The following is a 15,000-nucleotide window of genomic DNA, read 5'->3' on the forward strand; positions in this document are numbered from 1 at the left end:
AGGGGATGACTGCTTGCTCCAGAGAGATGTTAAAGATGTCTGTGAATACATCCTTCAGCTCTTCTGCACAATCCTTCAACACTCGGCCTGGTATGTTGTCTGGGCCAGCTGCTTTGGCGTGGGTTGATGGTGGCCAAGTGTCCTCTTAACACTGGAAGAGGACAGGTAAAGGGGTTGATCATGGGGGGAGGGGGAGTTTTTCTGTGGGTGAGTGTCATTTTGTGCTTCAAAGCGGGCAAAGAAACTGTTCAGGTCGGTTTAGCAGAGAGGTGTTGTTGTCACAGCTTCGTGGTGCAGGCTTATAGTCCGTGATGGCCTGTATGCCCTGCCACAGGCTCTGTGCATCTCTGCTGTCTTTGAAGTGTGTTGTTATTTTGTCTGAGTATTCCTTTTTTTGCTTTCCTGATGCCCTGGGACAGGTTAGCCCTTGCTGTCTTTAGGCCAGCTACGTCTCCTGCTCTGAAGGCTTTGTCTCTGGCCCTCAGCAGTCGGTGAACGTCTCCTGTGAACCATGGCTTCTGGTTGGCCCTGGTAGTGATGTGTTTTATTTCTGTAACATCATCGATGCATTTTGTGATGTAGGAGGTCACAGTGTCTGTGTACTCCTCAATGTCAATGTGATTGCTGTGGGTGGCAGTTGTTTTGAAAATGTCCCAGTCTGTGGTTTCAAAGCAGTCCTGAAGTCGTGAGATGGCTCCCTCAGGCCATTTTCTCACCTCCTTCTGAACTGGTTTGGTGAGTTTTGCCTTTTGTCTGTAAGCTGGCAGTAGCAGAATTGTCGTGTGGTCTGATGATCCAATCCAATGTGGGGGATGGGCTTTGCTTGTATGCTCTCTTTCTGATTTGTGTAAACGAGGTCCAGGGTGTTTTGTCCTCTTTGTTGGGAAGTTTGACATGTTGATGAAATTTTGGAAGTACTGTTTTGAGATTTCCGTGGTTGAAATCTCCTAGTACCACTGTGAAGGCATCTGGGTGTGCATCTTGTTGTTCACTGATGCCCCGATGCAGCTCGTTTCAGTGCCTCGCTTTTGACGCCATTGTTGTTGCTTTGCTGGGTGGGAGGTAGACGGCGACTAATAGGATAGCGGATATTTCTCTGGGTAGATAGAAGGGTCGGCACTTGATAATCATGAACTCCACTCGTGGAGAGCAGTGCCTCTGTACTACCGTAGCATTATTGCACCAAGCATCATGTGTGTAGACACATATTCCTCCTCCTCGTTTTTTCTCTGCAAGGGCTCTGTCCGCTCGGTGGCACGTTTGTTGTTCCAGATGTAAAGCCGAATCGGGTATGCCGTCGTTCAGCCATGATTCGGTGAACACCGTAACGCAGCAGTTCCTCACGGTTTTGTTCGCTGATCTTAGTAGCCGTATGTCATCCATCTTATTGTCCAGAGATCTGACGTTTGCCAAGAGAATTGATGGTATTGCTGGACGAGTTGAGTTGGCTGCAAGCCGTGTCTCGACGCCACCTCGTTTGCCCCTTTTCCTAATTCTTCGGCGTCGGCATAGCGAGGCAGACGGGTCCGATGTAGTCCTATGCCGCCGGAGAATTCCTAGTTCTTCCAGGGTCTTCATTGGTACATCCAATACATTGCTTAAGTTGTCCATTCTTATCTGCAACAGCTGTTGCCGACTGTACGTGCGTTCTGACATATTTTCCGACGATAGACATTCCGAAAGACACATTTTAACACAAATAAACACTGAAAGTTGGGAAAGCAAGGGGCTGCTGCAACCTACGTGCGCCGCCGCCGGAAGCTAATGCAAATGGGCCCGGGATTCTTTTGGGGGTATCAACATGCGTACAAAGCATTAACTAGCTACACGCTTGTCTACATTTTAAGGGCGCACCTATCTAAGTGCATTTTATATCAAATTATTACAATTGCATAACTTATGATCGTTTTTTCTTTCTCGTGCCAAGCATGACTCTACTACTCCTCGTACAGTGAGTCATCCATCTGAAGTAGGAGGACGAAATTGATGAATTGACTAAATTTGATACGAGTATCCAACCCTTTAACCATGCACAAGTTCCAGTTAACCTCTCTGCTCTCGTAGGCATGCCCAGGCCCTCTACTGCACCAATGAATCAACCGTTGCAATTTGTTCTCGCTGCTAATTTTACCCGTTCTCTGTTATCTCGTGGCTGTCTCATTCTCCTCTCTGTGTACATGCTGCATGCCAGTTCTGTTAGCAAACCACAACGTCTGCCTAGTCGTGGCAAGGAAGGGAATGCTCGCCTAGCTATGGCAAACTGTCATTGTCGCTGACTGTAAACTCTATCTTTCCGTTCCAGGTGCTCAGATGGTCATGCTCGTCCACACGTCGGGGCCCATCGCTGCCCATGTGCCTTTCCTTCCTACATGTATTTCCTTTATTTATCACAGGTTCAAAGGCCTGGTGCACTCTCAGTATGTCCTCAGAAGGCCTACAGGGCGTCATTTGGGATCCGGTTTTATGCTCAGTGACCCTGGCTACCCTAATTCATTTTCACTCATCTCTATTCTCCCATAGGGTGGAACATCTTATTCCGATACTCTCGGGACTGGCGTAATGGTTACTTTGCACATCACTGCGCCTCTTTCGGTCCTCATGCTCTATACTGCACTACTTTTCCCCTTGATTCAAAACTTCTCAGTCCTCACCACCCACCGGCAGGTGCATGTTTCTGATCTTTAACTCCAAGACCTGAAATTTCAATACGCCTTCAATTTGTACGATGTTAGGCATTCAATTTTATGAGCGCAGCTGGGATCCAGGTCACCCATAGTCTAGTCTCTGCACCTCTATTCATCTCTTAAAAGTCTTAGCCTAATCCAGGCCAACGCGTCTGACTCACGCTACCCATCACCCTCCACATCTTGCACACGCTCATCATATCACTGCGGTGGCCAGTTTTCTCCCTGCCGATGTCCTAAGCTCAAGCTCACTCCGTAACGGCCTATAAGGTAACCTCCCTCACAGGTGTTGGTGTTGGCTCTCGTCCCGGTAACCATTCACGCGCGCACGTTGCGCCGTTTAGCCCTCATCACGCATTGCTCTCCTTTACCAACTATCTCACTGCCCACGCGAGGCACAATCACTGCTTCCTTCGTAGGTACGCACATGCGGCGCCGATTAGTGCTCATCACGCTCTGCTCTCCGTGAGAGCGTCTGTCTGCCTTCATTCATTATTTTCCTTCTGTTTCACGTTTGTATGTATGTATGTTGGTCCTTATCTTGCTCTCACTGCTATCGTGCAGCTCTCTCACTGCTATCGTGCAGTTCTCTGCCTCCCTATCTTGCTCTCACTGCTGTCGTGCAGCTCTCTCACTGCTATCGTGCAGTTCTCTGCCTCCCTATCTTACTCTCACTGCTATCGTACAGATCTCTCACTGCTATCGTGCAGTTCTCTCACTGCTATCGTGCAGTTCTCTGCCTCCCTATCTTGCTCTCCGAGAGGGCGCCTGTCTGCCTTGTCTGTTGTTTTCTTTCTGTTTTATATGTCTGTCTATCTATTTCTCTGCCCCCGAGGGGCTCAATCACTGCTTCCTTGTAGACACGCGCACGCTGCGCCGATTAGAGTTAATCTCTCACTGCTCTCCGAGAGAGCGCTTGTCTGCCTTGTTCGTTATTTTCTTTCTGTGTCTTATGTCAATTTCCCTAGTGTTTCACTGCCCCCGTGAGGCAAATCACTGCTTCCTCATAGGCTCGCGCACGCTGCGCCGATTTGAGCTTATTTCGCACTGCTCTCCGAGAGAGCGCCTGTATGCCTCGTCCGTTATTTTCTTTCTATTTCGTATGTCGATTTCCCTATAGTATTTCACTGCCCCCGTGAGGCTCAATCACTGCTTCCTCATAGGCTCGCGCACGCTGCGCCGATTTGAGCTTATCTTGCACTGCTCTCCGAGAGAGCGCCTGTATGCCTTGTCCGTTATTTTCTTTCTGTTCTACATGTCTGTCTATCTATTTCTCTGCCCCCGAGGGGCTCAATCACTGCTTCCTTAGTAGGCACGCGCACGCTGCGCCGATTAGAGTTAATCTCTCACTGCTCTCCGAGAGAGCGATTGTCTGCCTTGTTCGTTATTTTCTTTCTGTTCTACATGTCTGTCTATCTATTTCTCTGCCCCCGAGGGGCTCAATCACTGCTTCCTTAGTAGGCACGCTGCGCCGATTAGAGTCTCTCCCTACCCCCGTGTGGCGCATTCGCGTAAATGCTCCTCATAACGGAGCCCGTGCCTCACTGGCGCGTTACTCGCTCAAGCTCATGCGGCCCCAGCTGTAGCATTATATGCCACAATCGGGTGCTTCTTTACAATTCACAAGCACTCAAAGCGGTCTGTACCACGTTAGTTATGGCCGAAAGTACTCTTACTTCACGTTTTCGAAATGTGGCCATGCAAATTCTAATCGAATAGCCCTGCTATAGGTTATTACAAGCGTGCCACTCTCCGTGAGGGCTCTTGCTTCGTGTTTTCATGTACTGCCCTCCGTGAGGGCGCCCTATATAAGTGCATAAGTGCCCTGCATAAGTGCCCAAGCTGCAACCACTGGTGGTGGTGTAGGGGATTTCCATGTCCACTTCTTCATGTGGCCGCGGGGGCCTGCCTGTTCCTGCCCATGGTTTTTGCAGTGTTTCATGTTTGTCTCATTTATTTGTCCTCCTCATATGCTCTAGGTGGGTTCCAGTCGTCGCCTACGGTGGGTCATGCGTCTCCTCTTCTCCTTGTTCTCTCTTTTGGGGGTAAGTTGCGTTATTTTCTCAGGATTTCAATCTTCATCGGCAGTATTAAAATCCGGCATGTCCTCCTTAGTTTTGGGGGTTAAAGGTCCAGTTCCTGCTGCACGGCTACGGCAAGCTCTACTGGATCCGCCAGCGCAAGACCCGGGCTGATGATTGGACCTACGCCAAATACTGTCTACTTATGCCAATTCCATTGTCAACTATGTTAACATTAAATCGTTAAATACGAATTTATCTCTCTGAGTCTTAATGGCAGAAATGTAGCCTGCGTTAGTTCTGCCAGGAAGACTCAGAGCACCTGTGCATTTCGCAGAGCCAATCAGCGGCTGCCATTCCTTTATAGTGACGTGTCTAACTCTCCTTTCTTGCTGGCTTTAGGCATGGCCGGTCCGAAATCTCCTCCTCCATCCCCACCGCCACCAGTTGGGTCCAGTCTTCCTGTCCGGGGGGTTAAAGGTCCAGTTCCTGCTGCACGGCTACGGCAAGCTCTACTGGATCCGCCAGCGCAAGACCCGGGCTGATGATTGGACCTACGCCAAATACTGTCTACTTATGCCAATTCCATTGTCAACTATATTAACATTAAATCGTTAAATACAAATTTATCTCTCTGAGTCTTAATGGCAGAACTGTAGTTCATTGTTAGGTTTAAGCAACCAACATTAATCTCTGTGTGCCTGTGTGTGTGTGTGTGTGTGTGTGTGTGTGTGTGTGTGTGTGTGCGTGTGTGTGTGTGTGTGTGGTGTCCAATTTTCAAAGTTCCATGGAATGGAGAAACACTAGACATTGACTGGGATTTAGAATGCGCACTCTTCAATGTTACTGTGCAAATTATTTATTGTGTCCAGAATGATTAAAAGTGATGAATGAAACCTTGGTTTAAATAAAGTAGAGAGTCCAAACTAAATGAAAGTATTGTGAGAAAGTAACAAATTAGAGAAAGTACGGTCGAAATAGTATATCACATGAAAACAAAAACTTTGGTCACTTTTTTTTTGTTGGTCACTTTACTTTATTTCTTCAGGACATTGCACATTAATGAACATATACATACATGTACATATATGTAAATATGCCAGATTGTAGCCCAAGGGCTAATTTCCATCTGGTGTCCAAAATAGGCAGGCTAGATGTTTACAAGCAATAGAATTTAAAATCCCAAACATTCATCCAATATCAAAACAGACTGTTAGTAACAAAAGAAATAAAACCCACTACAGAAGCAAAAAGCATGCATGTAAATAAAAGGAAAAGAGAAAAAAAGGTCCCAAAATAGGGCCATGTGTTGTGTGAGTTATGTGTGTTATGTGTGTGTTACTAAACATAATCCATGTTGTGTGTGTGTGTGTGTGTGTGTGTGTGTGTGTGTGTGTGTGTGTGTCTGTGTGTGTGTGTGTGCGTGTGTGTGCGTGCGTGTGTGTGTCAGCGTTCCTGTGAGTGGTCATGGTGATGTTGTGGCGTTCAGAGAGGGAAAAGCAGGAAGCCACTGAAGGTGCTGAATCTATAGCCACTATTATCCCAGAGCCTGTAGCCTTTTGGCAGCACCATGTTTACTGTGTCTCCCTTCTCCAGCTGCAGAGCCAGGCCACTGGACAGATAGGAGTCATATCCATCAGTGTCGGGGGGGGGGGGGATCAATGATGTCAGCAGCCCTGTGAGTTGCCATGGTAATGTTGTGGTGTTATGATTAGAGATGCACCGGATCCTGATTTTTAGGATCCTGCCGGATACCGGATCCACTGCTTAAGATCCTACCGGATCTTACGAAAGGGTTTGAAACACATAGCCAACTCGCACACGTGGGCCCTTTTTATTACGTTGGCTCAAACTATTTTTTAGACTCATTGGCTTACTGCCACACAGCCTTCAACGGCCGCATCCAAAGGGCTTTCACTCCATGCAGAGATTGGGGTTGTGAAAGACTGACTGAAAAGCCTAGGCTGCGTAAAAAGTAGAAATGCCCCAGATCCTGATTTTTAGGTAACTGCCGGATACCAGATCCACTGCTTAAGATCCTGCCGGATCCGGGTAGTCTGAAAAACCCCATTATCCTGCCGGATCCGGAACCGGATCTTGTATCCTGTACATCTCTATTTATGATTTATTTCTTATTGATTACATAAAATGATTACATTTGATTACAAAATGATTTAGGGATGCAAACGATTGATTGATTAATCGACTTTAATCGATCAACGCGTTAATCGATTAAAAAACATTAATCGCAATTAATCGACAATACAACTGACGAGACCCAGGTGAAATGGGCATGTATAGAGGGGTGTGAATAGTGGGAATATTTAAATCACCTTTGGAGTAAAGAATTGAAATAGAATTCATTTAAATGTGGTATTTTAACTAAATTTTTAATTCAAATTAGTAGTTTTTCTTCGGAAACGCCGAGGAAATATTGAGATTTCGGGGGGAAAACGCTGCTTATCGATTCATCGTAAGTCGATCGTTAAGGCTATCAACTAATAATTAATGAATGAATCGATAATTTGCATCCCTAAAATGATTACATTTATTGTTGTGGCGTTCAGAGAGGGAAGAGCAGGAAGCCACTGAAGGTGCTGAAGGTATATACACTATGATCCCAGAGTCTGCTGCCTGCTGGTAGCACCATGTTTACTGTGTCTCCCTTCTCCAGCTGCAGAGCCAGGCCACTGCACAGATAGGTGGCCTGTCCATCAATGTCATACTCATCCAGATACATGAGCTTCTCTCCATTCTTATACATCCTGATACGCATGAGGCGTGAGTCTAGATGATCCGCAACAGTGAACCTGAAGTAGTAGACCCCCCTGACTGGAGCTGTGAAGAAGCCAGTTGTGCTGCTGTAGGCCTCTCCTACATTGGTGATGACTCTCTTGAACACTACGTTCAGGTCATTACTCCCAGACTCTATGTATCCTGAACCAGATTCCCTCAGACCTGTTGAGAAGGCCACCTTGGGTGCTGCTTTGATCTCTTTCTCCAGATTCTCCACTTCCGTCTCAGTGGCTGCCAGTCTGGTCTTCACTGCCGTCAGTTCTGCCTCTTGTGCTGAATTTTCCTTCTTCAGATTGTCCACCTCCGTCTTCAATTCTGCTTTGGTGTCCTGTAGTGCCCTCTCCAGAGCCTCCACCTTACTCTCACTGGCCACAAGCCTTCCTCTCAGCTCCACCGCCATGTCTCTGAGTTCCTTCAGCTCAGTAGAGACGTCCAGCTGGGTAGAGGCGTCAGTGCCTTGACTCTCTGTCTGGACTCCACACATGGAGAGCAGCAGCACCAGCAGTGAGATGGCAGCCCTCATCTTCCAATTCACTGGAAAATACAACATTCAACTGATTCTGAGCGTCTTACACTGTTGGAAAAAACATTACCGACCGCTAACTAAAATGTTAAACTATTGAATGGCGGTTATGCTAAGCATACGTAGAAATGCCTACACAGTCTCACCCCAAGGAGTCAATATCTGAGTACCTTTGACCAGACTGCAATTTTTGACGTCTTGGGTATTCCTTCCACGTCACATTTTGACTATGTCCTCAAAGGCGCCCCCTTGTGGCAGCATAACGTCATTGAGGTTAGGTTTAGGAATAGGTTTAGGGTTGTTGTTTTTGTGCAAAGAAGATTTACTTGACTTGCAAACTTTGCATGTCTGCCTGATGAAGGTAAGGTAAGGACCGAAAGCTTGCAAGTAAAGTAAAGCTTCTTTGCACAAAAAAGACCTGACGTCACACACACACACACACACACACACACACACACACACACACACACACACACACACACACACACACACACACACACACACACACACACACACACACACACACACTAATGAAAACCATTCGTTCTCTATTGCACAAAAAAGACCTGACGTGTGCCTTTCTATACAGACGCTTCTTAATTCATAATCATTGTCCACGATTGCATGAATGTTACACAGACAGATAAATCAGGCACAGGCAATGTTTGTGTGGCGATTCGACGAAGCATCTCTATCTCTCTCTCTCTCTCTCTCACTGATCTTACCTTTAAGAGTAAGAACGCCCCGTCTGTCACTGGTGTCTGTAGCAGCAATACTGATGGCAGAAGTCGGTGCAGCAGCAGCAGCAGCAGCAATAGTGTCTGTGAGTCTGACTGCGTGATCACCCTCTTTAATAAAGGCAGGAGAGAGAGAGAGAGAGATGGAGAGAGATCTGCAAAGTGAAGCAGATATGGAGCAATAGAGAACGAATTGTTTTCATTAGTGTGTGTGTGTGTGTGTGTGTGTGTGTGTGTGTGTGTGTGTGTGTGTGTGTGTGTGTGTGTGTGTGTGTGTGTGTGTGTGTGTGTGTGTGTGTGTGTGTGTGTGTGTGTAGGAGTCTCCCACATATTTTGAGCATGACGCACACATCCCATAATGTTTTCATTACATAGTACACACACACACGCACACACACACACACACACACACACACACACACACACACACACACACACACACACACACACACACACACACACACACACATGATAATCTGAGATAAGGAACAGGGAGAGGAAACTTCTCATACATGAAAAGCTAGTGAGGACTAACTTGTTTATTACAATTTGAGACAAGCAAGAAGATGAAACACAGTGTTTTTACATGAGATATGAGGAGAGAGAGGAGGAGGAGAGAGGAGGAGAGAGAGGAGAGGGAGGAGGAGGAGGAGAGAGAGGAGAGAGAGAGGAGAGGGATCAGGAGAGAGGAGAGAGAGAGGAGGAGGAGAGAGAGGTGGAGGAGAGAGAGGAGGAGAGAAAGGAGAGGAGAGAGGAGGAAAGAAGAAAGGAGAGAGGAGAGGAAAGAGGAGAGAGAGGAGGAGAAGAGAGAGGAGGAGGAGGAGAGAGGATAGGAGAGGAGTGAGAGGAGGAGGAGACAGAGGAGGGGGAGAGGGGAGGAGGGAGGAGAGAGAGGAGGAGGAGAGAGGAGGAGAGAGAAGAGGAGAGAGATGATGAAGGGGGAAAGAGGAGGAGAGGGGAGGAGAGAGGAGAGAGAGGAGGAAGAGAGAGGAGGAGTAGAGAGAGGGAGAGAGGAGGAGGAGAGAGAGGAGGAGGAGAAGAGAGAGGGAGAGAGGAGGACAGAAGCAAGGAGAGAGGAAAGGAGAGAGGAGAGGAAAGAGGAGAGAGAGGAGGAGGAGAGAGAGGAGGAGAGGAGAGAGAGGAGGAGGAGAGAGGAGAGAGATGAGGAGAGAGGAGGGGGAGAGAGGAGGAGAGGGGAGGAGGGAGGAGAGAGAGGAGGAGGAGAGAGAGGATGAGAGGAGGAGAGAGAGAGAGAGAAGAGGAGAGAGAGGATGAGGGGGGGAAAGAGGAGGAGAGAGATGAGGTATGGGGTTAGGGGCAGAAGGAGGAGAGAGAAGAGGAGGAGAGGAGAGGAGGAGGAGAGAGAGGAGGAGAGAGAGGAGGAGAGAGGAAAGGACAGAGGAGAGGAGAGGAGAGAGTAGGACGGAGAGAGAGGTGGAGAGAGGAGAGGAGCAGAGGAGAGGAGGAGGAGGAGAGAGGAGGAGAGGAGAGGAGGAGGAGGAGAGAGAGGAGGAGAGAGAGGAGGTATGGGGTTAGGGGCAGGAGGAGAGAGGAGGAGGGAGAGGAGAGGAGGAGAGACGAGGAGAGAGGAAAGGAGAGAGGAGGTATGGGGTTAAGCGGCGTACACACACAAAGCTAGCTTTTCGCTTGCTCGCCTACTCGCCACTCTTTCATGGAACGTTCACTGAAAGTTCCCGCGGCTTTAACTGCCAATGAACAGGCGAGAAGTACCGAACTCTGCATTCCAATTGGTTACTCGCTTACTCGCCTCGCTCGAAGATAAAATATTTTCAACTCGGAATCCCCCCACATCGCATCGCTTGTACAGTGCTCGCCTACTCGCCTGCGAGTCTCGCTGGAACACATCGACATTCTATTGACTTCATCCGCTGAGCGAGTAACTAGTAGCGACGTGTGTGTACGGCCCTTTAGGGGCAGGAGGTGATGGAGGAGGAGAGAGAGGAGGAGAGAGGAGGAGAGGATAGGAGAGGAGGAGAGGATAGGAGAGGAGAGAGGAGGAGATGATGAGGATAGAGAAGAGGATAGAGAGGAGGAGAGAGCAAAGGAGAGAGGAGAAGAAAGAGGAGCTATGGGGTTAGGGGCAGGAGATGATGGAGGAGGAGAGAGAGGAGGAGAGTGAAGAGGACGGAGAGGAGGAGGAGAGAGGAGGAGGACAGAGAGGAGGAGAGAGGAAAGGAGAGGAGAGAGGGGCTTAGGGGCAGGAGGAGGAGAGAGGAGGAGGAGAGAGGAGGTGTGGGGTTAGGGGCAGTAGGAGGAGAGAGGAGGACGGAGAGAGAGAGAGGAGGAGGACGGAGAGAGGAGGAGGAGAGAGAAGCTATGGGGTTAGGGGCAGGAGGTGATGGGAAAAGAGAGATATAATGAGAGAGAGGAGGAGGAGAGAGAGAGGACAGAGAGGAGGAGAGAGGAGGAGAGAGGAGCTATGGGGTTAGGGACGATGGAGGAGTTGAGGAGAGGAGTTATCTCCCCCTCTCCTCTTTCCCCCTCTCCCCCACTCTCCCCCTCTCTCCTCTTTCCCCCACTCTCCCCCTCTTTCCCCCCATCTCCTCTCTCCCCCTCTCTTCCCATCTCCTCTCCCTCTCTCCTCTCTCCCCTTTCCCCTCTCTCCTGTTCATCTATTCTCTCTCTCCTCTCCCCTCTCCCCTCTCCCCCTCTCCTCTCCCTCTTCTCTCCCTCTCTCCTCTCCTCTCTCCCCCTCTTCCCCTCTCCTCTCTCCCCCATCTCCTCTCCCTCTTCTCTCCCTCTCTCCTCTCCCTCTTCTCTCCCTCTCTCCTCTCCTCTCTTCCCCTCTCCTCTCTCCCCCATCTCCCCTTCTCCTCTCTCCCTCTCTCCTCTCCCCCACTCTCCTCTCTCCCCCTCCCCCCCTCTCTCCTCTTCCCCTCTCTTCTCCCCTCTCTCTCCCCATCTCCCCCTCTCCTCGCTCCCCCTCTTTTCTCTCCCCCTCTCCCCTTCTCCTCTCTCCTCTCCCTCTCTCCTCTCCTCTCTCCCCATCTTCCCCTCTCCTCTCCCTCCCTCTCCTCTTCCCCACACCCTCTCCCCCTCTCCTCTCCTCTCTCCTCTCCCCCCTCTCCTCTCTCCCCCATCTCCCCTTCTCCTCTCTCCACCTCTCCTCTCCCTCTCCTCTCCCTCTCTCCTCTCCCCCACTCTCCTCTCTCCCCCTCCCCCCTCTCTCCTCTTCCCCTCTCTCCTCCCCCCTCTCTCCCCATCTCCCCCTCTCCTCGCTCCCCCTCTTTTCTCTCCCCCTCTCCCCTTCTCCTCTCTCCTCTCCCTCTCTCCTCTCCTCTCTCCCCATCTTCCCCTCTCCTCTCCCTCTCCTCTTCCCCACACCCTCTCCCCCTCTCCTCTCCTCTCCTCTCTCCCCCTAGCCTAGCGAGCCAGACCCGTACAGCAAAAAGCTGTACAAGGGTCTAGGTGAGCTCGGAGAGAGTGTGGGCGGGATAAACGGTTGTCTATCAAAATGCCTTGGCACTTACTCAACTCAACGCCACGCAATAGGATGGTGGAACAACCAATCCCCACACACTTCTGTGTAACGTCACAGTTGTCTTACAGAACGTACACGCGACTCTCCCCTTTGTAGGTGAAGCGGCAACTTCGAGCCGTCGTAGCAGTGAATGCGTGTGATGACCACAGCCACAAACAAGTGTCCTAATAATTCAGCAACAGAGTTGGTAGAGTGCTACTACTGTCCCTCTTGGAAGGGGTTCAATGTTCAAAAAAGACAGAAGGAAAAAAATCCTTGGTCCAGGCACTTCAGTTGGTTAAATTAACTTAATGTAGTACAAAACACCAACCATTAAAAAACACCAACGCGTTTCGGCGCTGTGGCCTTCATCAGGGTGTGTAAGAGTTTTAAGTTTTAGAGCCTTCAGACCTTCATCATGAACAATGTTGCTATAAAGAGATTCGACATCCATTGTTGCCATAACACAGGAACCAATATTTTTTATTTCTTCAATCTTATTTAAAACTTGTGTACTGTCCTGGATATAAGAGGGCAAAGTTGCCACAAATGGCTTGATAAAATGGTCAACAAATTTAGAAGCCGGTTCTGTTATTGAATCATTCCCACTTAAGATTGGTCTGCCAGGTGGGTTTTCCAAATCCTTGTGCACTTTAGGCAGCATGTAAAACGTAGGGAAACGTGGATGTTTACAGAGCAAGAAATCATATTCATTTTTAGTAATCCAGTCATGTCCTTTTGCCATATTCAGTAATTGTTCCAATTCTCTTTTCATTGTCTCTAGAGAATACTCATTATTATTCAATGCCCCCAGTTAACCCAATGGAGACAATAATTTTATTCGCCCAGATAATTACCCTTTATCTATCTATGTCTTTCTAGTGAATCCTCTGTTCCAGGATAGTGCATGTATCTTGTTTAAATCTATATGGTGATCCTGATGTTTTTAATTTATAGAAACAAATCTGCCATGTTGCTATACAAGATGGTTAGTCTCAGCACTGCCCCTTGTGGCTTGGAGTAGACCTAGTGGCTCTCATGGCCCAGGATACTGCACCTGAGGACACTCATATAATTAGATGGCTGTTTGTTTCTCTTACACACCCTGAATGAAGGCCACAGCGCCGAAACGCGTTGGTGTTTTTTAATGCATTTGCCCCTTAAATAAAGTTTGTTTTTTTACTACATTAACCAACTGAAGTGCCTGGACCAAGGATTTTTTTTCCTTCTGTCTTTTATGAAGTTTCCTAATAAATCGTGTTTTCACTTACACAGTTCAAAAATGCCTCGTTTTCAACCACATGGCCCTCCTTGATCAACCAGCAAAATGTTGAGCAATTTGGGGCTTGTTAAATGGTTATATTTATGATTGTTGTCAACATGGCATGTTCGGTGTTAGCTAGCTAGCTGTATACCCATAACTAATACACGGCTGGATACCTAGCTCTGTGTAATTGACGACAGGTTGGCTAGCCCCTAGCTCGGTAGACTAGGTGTCATTCCCATCTATTTAGTAAGCGACTGAAAGACTTTCAAAGCTCCCAAATGTCTCGTTTTTAATGACATGGATCTTATTAGAATTTGGGGCAGGCATATAATACAAGGCTGGATACCTAGCTCTGTGTTATTGACGACAGGTTAGCTAGCCACTTGCTTGGTAGACTAGGTGTCCTTCCCATCTATTTATTAAGCTACTCAAAGACTCTCAAAGCTCCCAAATGTCTCGTTTTTAATGGCATGTGTCTTATTAGAAATTGGGGCAGCAATTTCATTCTACACCTACAGTAGTGGTCTGATAATAGCGTGTGACTATCTGGTTCTGTAAAATGCTCAAATTAGCTTACCGAGCTAGTTTAAAACATCGAATGATCAAATGGTAATGTGTTGTGATCTATTTGTGTCCGATAAGTTCATGGTGTATTATTACATCAATCCATGTCAGCCACGAAATGTATTATCATCCAGGCTTTTTAAATTAAGTAAACACTTTCGTGCTGTATGTAGCACGGACGACCACCATGTTTCTTCTTAGAAAGTCTCCTGTGTACTAGGGAGCCCGGCCCCCCTCGCGATTTGATTGGCCCTGTCATCGGATAACTTTCAGCCTCGCAAAAACGACCGGGGTCCGCTAGACTGCCCCCGGGAGCAAATTCAATTTGCGGTCGCTAGGGGCATCTAGATTTCTAGGCTACTCTCCCCCTGTCCTGCAGTCTTGCCAGATAACACTGTGTGTGTGTGTGTGTGTGTGTGTGTGTGTGTGTGTGTGTGTGTGTGTGTGTGTGTGTGTGTGTGTGTGTGTGTGTGTGTGTGTGTGTGTGTGTGTGTGTGTGTGTGTGTGTATGTGTGTGTGTGAGTGTGTGTGTGCGTGTGTGTGTGTGTGTGTGAGTGTGTGTGTGAGAGTGTGTGTGTGTGTGAGTGTGTGTGTGTGTGTGTGTGTGTGTGTGTGTGTGTGTGTGTGTGAGTGTGTGTGTGCGTGTGTGTGTGTGTGTGTGAGTGTTATCCGGTGAGACTGCAGGCCAGATGAAGACACTTTATCTCCCATTATTAACATGCAGCACGATGTCCAGATTACACACACACACACACGCACACGCACACGCACACGCACACACACACACACTCACACAAATTCTATGTTTTTGTCTCTGTAGTTCATGTGTTTATTACATGGATATTTAATTGGATATTTTATTGTCCGGGCCACGTCTTAGAGTGGTTCAAAACATATATTACAGGAAGGCAGTTTCTTGTCACCATC

At 48.2% G+C, this 15,000-nt stretch overlaps 1 protein-coding gene across 1 annotated transcript; it reads right to left on the reverse strand.

Moving 5' to 3' along the window:
• Positions 1 to 6,930: 6,930 nt before the first annotated feature.
• On the reverse strand, positions 6,931 to 8,025 carry LOC134444255 (cerebellin-1-like). The gene has a single exon (XM_063193613.1). It carries the CDS (start codon positions 8,022 to 8,024, stop codon positions 7,269 to 7,271), a length of 756 nt encoding a protein of 251 aa, XP_063049683.1. The 5' UTR covers position 8,025; the 3' UTR covers positions 6,931 to 7,268.
• Between the last annotated feature and the right edge of the window lie 6,975 nt (positions 8,026 to 15,000).

The sequence above is a fragment of the Engraulis encrasicolus genome, unplaced genomic scaffold, assembly GCF_034702125.1.
Source record: "Engraulis encrasicolus isolate BLACKSEA-1 unplaced genomic scaffold, IST_EnEncr_1.0 scaffold_485_np1212, whole genome shotgun sequence".
Taxonomy (NCBI): Eukaryota; Metazoa; Chordata; class Actinopteri; order Clupeiformes; family Engraulidae; genus Engraulis; species Engraulis encrasicolus.

Bases quoted from the DNA above. Each gene is read 5' to 3' on its own strand.
- LOC134444255 (XM_063193613.1), bottom strand. From the start codon at position 8,024: ATGAGGGCTGCCATCTCACTGCTGGTGCTGCTGCTCTCCATGTGTGGA.